The sequence below is a fragment of the Lipotes vexillifer genome, unplaced genomic scaffold (assembly GCF_000442215.2).
Source record: "Lipotes vexillifer unplaced genomic scaffold, Lipotes_vexillifer_v1.1 scaffold197, whole genome shotgun sequence".
In the NCBI taxonomy this organism is placed as follows: Eukaryota; Metazoa; Chordata; class Mammalia; order Artiodactyla; family Lipotidae; genus Lipotes; species Lipotes vexillifer.
The window spans coordinates 907,328-917,555 of NW_006781042.1; the positions used below are offsets into that span (position 1 = coordinate 907,328).

Consider the following 10,228-nt stretch of genomic DNA (forward strand, 5'->3'; position numbering starts at 1 on the left):
GGCTTGTCTCCTCTTGCCTCCACTTTCCTGCTTGTCTGCCTGCCACAGGCCCAGCAGTGCCTGAAGTGGACTGATCAGAATTTCTCTCTTCACAGAGCCCTTCTGCCTGGCCAACTACCCATCAGCCTTTCACAGTGTCATGTTCAACCCTGTGGAGCCCAGGTTATTGGCCACAGCCAATTCAAAGGAAGGAGTGGGACTCTGGGATATTCGAAAACCTCAGAGGTGAGCCCCCTTTATTCAGAAGTTGTTAAAAGTTTCCCCTGACTCAACTCTCAGGTAATGTCATCAGTCAGCAACAGTCTTGAGAACCTGGTTGGCAGTTGATCTCAGTTGGACATCTCCTAACATATCCCAGTGTCTCTGAAGCCAGGGGGACCCTATTTCCGGGGGGCAGGCAGTGTGAGATATCCACACTCCTTGCTAAGGAGGAATCATGAATTGTAATCTGGACTCTAGACAGGATCAGTTCTAGGCAGACTTTGCAATGGCAGAGCTCTCTTCAGCACTACCTTCTATCTTTAGGTCCAGGGTTCCCCAAATGCATGGGAGGTCTTCTGGAGGAGTGATGGTGATTTGTTAAACGCATTGCCCCTGAACTGGGGATTCTTAACCCCGGGCTGAAGGGAATATGAGCTTCAGGAAGACTGTGAACCCCCAAACTGCATGGAAATTACATTGTGTATTCATCTAAGTATGTTTTTCTGAGAAGGGTGTTTAGTTTTTTCAGTTTCACAAAAGGACCAGTGACTGCAACAATAAAGGTTAAGAGCCACTGCACTACAGTGTTAGGGACCTAAGTGTTCCCCTTCTGTTTGCATTATTAAAGAGTACACTTAGGACAATTCTGAGCTGATGGTCCGAATCACTAATGGGGGAATTTCAGACATCATTAAGAGAAATATGTGGATGGGGCAAGTAGGAGCCTCTTTCATGTTCCTTAAATCCCATGGGGGAGAGATGACCTTTTATGGCATCTGTGCATGAAGCCAAACCTTGCTTTATGAAAGATTTGCATGCATTGCTAGCTCCTCTGAAAACTCTACATGGAGGTAACTTCCCACTTGAAGGTACTATTGCAGAAGAGTATCATGGAAAGTAAGCGAGGTTATGACTTATTTCATGGGCCTCGGATGAAAGGGGCAATTGAGTACAGAGGATTATCTTCCTTGGTGATTTTTAATTCTAGCTAATTCTCTCCATGGGGCAGTCTGGTGAGGTTGGATCTATGGCATATCTGTGTAGCCCAGGAGGGGATCCCTGGTGTTGAGCAGGGCTCCCTGAGGCTCCATAGGGCAGCAGAGATTTCTCCTGCTCTCTGTTGCCTATGCACCTGGCTCTTCCTTTTCCATGTGGCTGAAATGCGTGTAGTAGCAGGACCCCTATTGTGCATTTACGCTGTGTGCTGAGGGAGGCTTGTTCTCTGCCAGGAAGACAGTCTCCTGTGTTCGGCTCTAGCCTCCTCTGCCACTTTGGGCTCTTCGGGAACAACTGTTCTGCCTTGTCCTTATCACAAAAGGCAGAATTTGGACTAAAGATGCCAGCTTTCTCCCAACCTGCTATCTCCCATACTGAGAATGAATAGCTGGCAACTGGAGTGAGCCCTGAGCTATTCATCCCCAGTGGAAAGCTTGAGTAGTTCAGGATGTTAGCAGTGTCTTGAGAGAAGAGGGGGGTTGAACGTTAATGCTTCTCCTGATTTTCCTCTACCAGCTTCTTACTGTGCATTATATTGGGGCCCTCCTCCCCTTTCTACTTGTCTGCTCACTAAACATGGCTTCTTTCTTTTTAAAAAATTCTGAGATTTCTGCTTTACTTTTATAGTAACATTTATTAGGTTTAAGGTCTATATCCAGAAAAGTGTAATGAATAGAAAAAAAAGATAGAAAAAGAAAATCCCATCTCAAGATTATCTCTGTTGCTTGTATGTTTTTTAAATGTTTTACATCAATACAGTACTTCTCTTTCCTGGTCTCTAGTCACTATCTCCAAAGGTAACTACAGTGAACAGTTTCTCATATATCTGTCCAGAACATAACTTAATGCGTGAAACTCACATAAGGAATATATATCCTTAAAAGAATTTAGACTAAAGGAACCACATAATAATACCACTGTGCTCAGCTTCTTTTTCCAGTTAATAATATGTCTTGGAGCTTTTCTCATGTAAGCACTTGCAAATCTAGCACATTCTATTAATGGCTACATGGTATTCCATTCATATGATGTACCTAGCAACCAGACTTCTTGTTTCCTGTTTGGGCCATTACAAACTATGCTTCACTGACCCTGGTCACACATCTATCTTGGCCTACCTTTGCAAAAGTATCTAGGTAATTGCTGCATCAAACAAAGAGTGTACGTTTTTGCATTTTTTTATAAAAATTGTCAAATTTTCCCACGACCACAAAAGGCTGCACTGATTTACAAACCTACCAACTGTGCATGAGACTACATGCATCTCCAGACCGTCATGAACACTTAAACTGTTGCAGGTCTTATGGGGGAAAAATATCTTCTTGTTTTGATTACTTCTTCATTTATGGGTGAGGTTATGTGGTTTCTTTGGTAACCTATAGTTTTCAAAGCCCATGTGGGAGAAAAGTCATCTAGTAAAGCTAATTGGCAATCTTGACTGATTCCTTTTTTAGAATAAAAGGAGGAGCACAGTGCTGTGGAGACTAGGATGTTTTTACCTGTTTCTTTCAACTTTTCTAAGGTTTTTTGGATATGAGGCGGAAAAAGGGTATGAAATATTCTTGAGGTCCTGTTCTTCACATCCACTAGTGTTTGGGGATTAAACTGCAGATCTTTTCTGTTTGAATTTTCTCAGTGCAAGTTGGTGTGGGGAGAAAGAGACGGCCCTTTGTGTTTTCCATGCAGGATTAATTATGCTGAGTTGTAATGGATGATTTGTCTCCTAAACACAGCTTCCTAGAAACCCCAACCCAGATCTTGGGACAATTCTGAAATGCCTGGGAGGACAAGCCTGGAACAGGAGAGATGATCTATTTCAGGGATACTTAAAGTCTAGGGAAAGATTTTAGGGAATTTGTGAACCCCTTGTAATTGCAGGTAAAATCATGTGTGCTTGTGTATCTGAGTGAGCACACGTGGCATTTTTTTCTAGGGACAAGGAGAGCTTTTACCAGGTTCTCATAGAGACCTTTGAAACCCAAGAGGATGAGTCACTCAGTGTTCTAAAGATTCTTGATGTAGAGCCTGTTGTGGTTCCTTAGCAGGCTTCTAAGTAACTTCCAGCTTGTAGTAGCTTGGGCACATGTGTGAATTCTGGGCCTATTCAAGTGGCCCACTGGCTCCCTAGAAACAAATATATCTCTGTGGAACAATAAGAGGGGCTCACATTGAATATCTTTTCCTTCCTAGCTTACCTTATGGGTGGTTCCATGCTGGAACGGTTTCCCTGCTCTACCCCAAGCCTAAGCTGTGTCTCTCCACTTTAGCAGGTAGCCCATAGGAGTGTGAACAGGTTCATGTTTGTCCTACTACTGCCCTGAAATAAGCTGACTAGAGGGCTGGCTGGTAGAATAAAGTGTCAGCTCTAGAAGGGACTTCAGTTATCATCTGATCTGACTTCGTATTGTACGGATTGTAAAGGGAGGCAGAAGAGCTTGATGGTTTAGAGTGTAGGATCTGAAGTACATCCTGGGTACAGAGCCAGGTAGTACACCTTAATAGCCATGTGATCTTGAGCATGTTACTTCACCTCTCAGTGCCTCATAATAATAAATAATAGCTAACATTTATTAAGCGTTACATGCTGGGGATAATGACAGTTACATGAATAATTCCTTATTTAATCCTATGACACCCTTATGAAATAGATTCTATTATTCCTATTTTAATAATAAGGAAGTCAAGGTACAGAGAGGTGAAATAACATGCATATATGTGTATTATATCCTCCCCTGTATGTTCTAGTTTTCTTTCATCTATGCCTCCTTGAAATAAAACTTTGTCAGAATTCCTCTCAAATTTTTTTAATACAGGCCTATCCAACTCTAGAGTCTGAGGCCTTTAGACTTTCTGCCTCCCTTTTCACTGTCTTCTGGCCCAGCCCCAGTCTTCATGCTGACTTCCCATGTTTCTCGCTCTCCTAACCCTGGAAACGCGCACATGCTCTTAATTTTTCTTTTGTAAAGCTTTAGAACAGAGGTTGTAAACTAGTTGCCCATAGGTCATATTCAACCCACAGAGATATTTTGCTTGGCCTACATGATGTAATAGTGTTGAGAAAATTACACAGAAAAAATCACAGTTTCTAACATCTCTTGAAAAATTCAAAAGATCTGCTATCATTGGACCTTTATTCTCACATGGCAACAGTCAGCCGAAGTTGAATCATGGGTTCCTCTTTAAACCTTTGGGATGTGTTACAGGTTCCACCACTCCTTGATGTCTTAATCCGGGTGTGCTTCTCTCATTTATGTTATTTCCCTGGTCATGTAGTCATTGGAGCTTGAGGGTCTGCTTTGGGGATTTTAGTGGAAATGAGGGGGGCATAGCTGGAGAACTTGAGTATAAGTAACTGGATAAGAGAAAACTTCACATATACAAGTACACATTGCAAGTTTGGGCAAGGTTTGGTTTATTTCATTTAGATTATTTCTGCCGATGTCTTTTCACAAGCATCCTCTCCTTTATCACTGCCAACATCCCAGTTATGATGTCTTGCTTGGACTATTGCAGTGGCCTCTGAACAGTTTTCAAAACTGAACTTGAACATCGAGTGTTCAGGAAGAGTGAAGTTTTCCCTGCTGTTACTCTCCTTGTCTCACCGTTTTCATTGCCTGTTTTAGCTGTCTGTTCACTCACCACCTCTCTCCCTTCTCGTATCTTTAGTTTGTCAGTTTTTGTCAGGAACCGTTAGTTCTGTGACAGGTAACAATGTCTTGCTTTGACAAGGATAATAAAGAGAGTAGTTCTTTCCCACTCAATAATAAAACTAGGGCAAGCCAGGAATTCCTGTAAAGGCTTACCTTATAAGCTGGTGCTTTTACGTGTTGTGTAAATGATACACTTGATAATGGGTAATGAGTGCAAATTCCTGCCCTCAGAAAGGAATTGCTCTTAGTAACTCACCTGGCTTTGGGGCCTAAATGTTCTCTTGGCCTGTACCAATCCTGCTTCTGTAGAGACCAAATTAAGTGTAACTCCTTGCCTTCTGAACAACTAGGCAATCTCTGCCACATTGCATTTGAGGGCTACTCATACTATTATGGGAAAATAGAGCCCAAGTGTTCAACTTCAAAGGCCCGAAAAGGCATTTATACTCTGCTTTCTCTCCTCTCCCACTCACCCATCTTTACTGTTTATATGTATATATCCAATACTCAGGCAAATGTCCCATCTATTGAAGCCTGTAATAAAAGCTTGTTTTTTTCCCCTAAAACTGTATATCTTTAAGTTCTGTATTTTTATTAATGTCGCCATCACTCTTGTACTCATCCTGGCTAAAATCCTAGAGTCCCATTTGACTCTTCTGTTTCTCCCTCCCTGTGCCATGACCAGCCTTGCTCTGTGTTAGTGCCTGGCCACGATTTTCAGTTCTTAAAGCCCCTGCCCTATTTCAGGTCCATATCACTGTTTCCATAAGGTGTTGACTACACTGGCTTCTTAACCTGCCTCTTGCTTCTGGCACATAGCACATGTCCTTAAACATCACTTTTGCCATTCCCCTACCCAGGAGCTTTAGTAGCTGCCTTTTATCTTTCTTCATGGCCATATCCCCAGAACCAATTATGCGGGATGCTCCAAGAAAATGTTTTTTTGGGAATGAATGTATGACCTAGTTTACTGGATGAAATAAAAACTCGTTACGCAAGCAGTCAACCCCTTCGCTGGTACCAGTTTCCCTTCTCCCCTTGTAACTCCTCCTCTGCATACAAACACACATAGAGGAGAATTTCTCCTTTTTTCTTGATTTTTCTTTTCCTATTCAAATCCTAGTTACCCTTCAAGGTCCCAGATCAAATGGAAGCCCATCAGTGCAGACGTCCTTGCTGTGTCTCCCTGTTACATACTCGTAAAGCTTACTTTACTCGCTGTGTCCCCAGCATCTAGCCCAGTTTTGGCACAGAGTGCATGCTGAATGAATGAAGCTTGCCCTCACTTCTAGCAGAAGGGATCGCTCTATCTAGAGCCTCTGTAAAGTATAATGCTTACGGCCTGTGGCATTCACGTTGCATGTCTCAGTCACCGCTTTTGCCATCATTGATTATCTTTCCTGTGACTATGTTTTATCTCCAGACAGACCAGTATTATGTCTGTTATTTCCTTCCAGTGCTCAGGAATTACTTCTCAGGAAGGAAGCACTTGTCCTAATCTGTACTATTAATTCTCATGTTTTTCTGTGGATTTTTAAGGACAGAGCCATGTTTTATTTATTTTTAATCTCTATTGCCTAGCACAGTGCTTAGAATGTTATGGACCCTTAGTAAATATTGAATGAGTACAGTGTTACACTCATCCCAAAATAGTATGTATTCTCAAAGCTAGCTTTCTGTAATGTTTTCATTAACTCCCTGAGTGTAATGGCATGGATCAAAATGTCATTTGTAGGGAATAAATCCTTAGAGGAGGTTGTAAGTGTTCTTCTGGGGCTTTGGACACCTGTCAACTAGTGATGTATGGAAGTCAAGGATTCTGGCAAAATTGCTGTCTGGCTCTTGGGCCACAAGGTGGAGCTCTAGAATCAGCTTTGGCCACTAGAAGATACCAGGGCCCCAGTATCCTAACCCAGTGATTCTCAAACTTAAGAGGGCATCAGAATCACCTGGGGAGGTTGTTAACGTGCTGCTTCCTGAAGCACAGACCCAAAGATTGAACTGTTGATCTGGGGCAGAACCTGTGAATCTGCCATTTTTTAATACATACCCCAGGTGATCTGACAACTTTGCTTATCCTTCAAGGTGGAAGCTGTGATTATTCAGAGGTCTGTTGAATTTGCTGCTGTGTTCATTTGGACCCAGGGTCTTTGGGCTTTAGGCCGAGCTTCCCTGTGTCCATTCATTCTCACCAGTGTGCCTTTTTATAGAAAGAGACTTAGCTTCAGACCAGAGCATCTGGGGAATGCCTGGTGAACGGATGGGAGTTGTGGAAGCATGTTCCAGTTCATATCCTCCCTTTAATTCTCCCCAACTTTTGTTATTCAGGAGGAGGTGATATCAAATTCCTAAATCAAGTACACTTTATTTTAAAATCAAATCTTGACTTTTTCTTCTTTTTAAAAAGCTTTTTATATTAAAAAATTCACATACACATATATGTATGTAGAATTGTAAAATAAACTCCATTATACCTAGCACCCAGCTTCAATTAACCCATTGACAATCTTATTTCATTTATTCTTCCTCTGTGACCTCCCTTCCCAATTATTTTGGATCTATTTCCATGTAGCATTATATCATTTCCTCTGTAAATACTTTAGTATGTATCTCTGAAAGATTCTTTTTTAAAAATTGAGATAAAATTTACATAACATAAAATTAACTATTTTAAAGTGAAAACTTGGGCTTCCCTGGTGGCGCAGTGGTTGAGAGTCCACCTGCCGATGCAGGGGACACGGGTTCGTGCCCCGGTCCGGAAAGATCCCACATGCTGGAGAGTGGCTGGGCCTGTGAGCCATGGCCGCTGAGCCTGCGCATCCGGAGTCTGTGCTTCGCAACGGGAGAGGCCACAACAGTGAGAGGCCCGCGTACCGCAAAAAAAAAAAAAAAAAAGAACTTATTATCTTACCCAGCAGTTTCAATCTTGGGCATTTATCCAAGAGAGAGGAAAACTTACTTTCATACAGAAACTTGAACATGAACGTTCATAGCTGCTTTATTCATAATAGCCAAAAGCTGGAAACTACCCATATGTTTTTCAATGGGTGAATAGTTTAAAAACAGAAAAAACTGTAGTACATTTATACCATAGAATACTACTCAGCAATAAAAAACAGTGAACTATTGATACATGCAACAATTTGGATAAACCTTAAGTGAATTACGCTACATGAAAAAGCCAATCTCAAAAGGATACATACTGCATGATTCCATTTATATAACATTCATGGGAGAATATAATTATAGAGATGGAGAACAAATTAGTCATTGCCAGGTGTTAGGGTTAGAGGTAGAGGGGGTGGATGTGACTATAAAAGGGTAGCACAAGGAAGTCTTGTGGTGATGGTACAGATAAGTATTGTGGTTACATGAAGTTATACAAGTGATAGAATTGCACAGAGCTACACACACACACACACAAATGAGTGCATGTATAACTGACAAAATCTGAGTAAGCTCTATAGATTGTACCAATGTAAATTTCCTTGTTTTGACATCATACTGTAGTTAGGCAAGGTGGTAACATTGGGAGAGTCTGGGTAAAGGGTTCAAAGAACCTTGTTGATTTTCTATGTATAGTATCATGTCATCAGCAAACAGTGACTGTTTTACTTTTTCCTTTCCAATTTGGGTTCCTTTTATTTCTTTTTCTTCTCTGATTGCTGTGGCTAGGACTTCAAAACTATGTTGAATAAAAGTGGCAAGAGTGGGCATCCTTGTCTTGTCCCTGATCTTAGAGGAAACACTTTCAGCTTTTCATTGTTGAGTATGATGTTAGCTGGGGCTTTATCGTATTTTTATGTTGAGATATGTTCCCTCTATGCCCACTTTCTGGAGAGTTTTTATCATAAATGGATGTTGAATTTTGTCAGAAGCTTTTTCTGCATCTCTGTTGAGATGATCATATGATTTTTATTCTTTGCAAATTCTTTTTACAAGAAAATTTATTTGCAAATTCCTCTGAATCTATAATTATTTCAAAATAAAAAGTTAAATGCAAGTAACACATAATAACCTTCTCCTTTTAAAACTGTCAGTAAGGCTAAAGTTCCTTCTGATTACCTCTTCCAGTCCTGGTCCCCTGCCCCCTCCTCTGGGGGTAATGAGTGTTAGGAGTTTGTAGTATATGCTTCCAGAACTTTTTCTTTGCTTTTATATGCTTATACATGTACCCATAGAAAATACATGATTTTTGTTCCTATATGTATGTATGCTTTTCACACAAATGATGTACCACTCTGCAGTTATTCTACAACTTGACTATTTCACCCATCAGTGTATGTTGGGGATTTATCTATATTAACATATCCAGATTTATCTCGTTTCTTTTGCCAGTTAAGAACTTGAGTCAACGTTCTGACTCTCTCTGTTAAGAGTCAGCTTAGATTTTTCTTCTAGGAAGTCTTCTGTGACTGCTCCCCCTCCTGTGTACCCAGTGGAGGGTAGATATTCTTCCTTTGTCTCTCACAGCATATATTCCCCTTATTAGAACACTATTCATGTTATAGAAGGAAACTGTTGGTTTTCTTGTCCCTGATTAGTTCTTGAAAGTGGCCTTTCACCTTATTTCATCTTTAAATTCATGTGCCTAGCATATTGTCTAGAATAGTTAGCAGGTATTCAATAAATGTTTATTCAGTAAAGGCATGCCTGAATATATGAGTTGCTGAACTACAGGGAAGGGTATGAAGTGAATTACTTAGATGAATCCTTCTGGCCCTGATGCATTGTTACATGATGCTATTTTTTTTTCTGGGTGGAATAATCCATCTCCAGAGTGTATTCTGTGAAATCTTGTTGAACCAAGAAGCAGAAAACAACTTGTTGGCCCTATTTCTGCTGCTTATTTGTTGTATGGTTAAAGCCAAGCCACATAAGCATTCAGGACCTAGGTCTCCTCCAATTTGAGTTGAGAATAATGTTACCTTCACTGTCCACCTTATAGGATTAATGCAAGGATTAGATGATACAGTTTACAAACAAACATCTTGGAAATTAATTTTTTTATACATCTTTATTTTAAAAATTTTATTTATTAATTTATTTATTTTTGGCTGCGTTGGGTCTTCGTTGCTGTGCACGGGCTTTCTCTAGTTGCAGCGAGCATGGGCTACTCTTCGTTGTGGTGTGTGGGCTTCTCATTGCGGTGGCTTCTCTTGTTGTGGAGCACAGGCTCTAGGCATGTGGACTTCAATACTTGTGGCTTGTGGGGTCTAGAGTGCAGGCTCAATAGTTGTGGCACACAAGGCTTAGTTGCTCTGTGGCATGTGGGATCTTTCCCGGACCAGGGCTCGAACCCGTGTCCCCTGCATTGGCAGGCAGATTCTTATCCACTGTGCCACCAGGGAAGTCCCTATACATCTTTATTAAAGTATAAT

The 10,228-nt window shown here is 41.0% G+C and overlaps 1 protein-coding gene across 2 annotated transcripts in view; it reads left to right on the forward strand.

The window, feature by feature from the left end:
- The window catches only part of DCAF5 (DDB1 and CUL4 associated factor 5), a 95,976-nt gene that overhangs the window by 30,615 nt on the left and 55,133 nt on the right, over positions 1-10,228 (forward strand). For both annotated transcript variants that reach the window (XM_007454448.1, XM_007454447.1), the window contains exon 5: positions 96-225. In XM_007454448.1, coding sequence (XP_007454510.1) covers positions 96-225 — 130 coding nt within the window. The remainder of the gene's footprint in view (positions 1-95; positions 226-10,228) is intronic.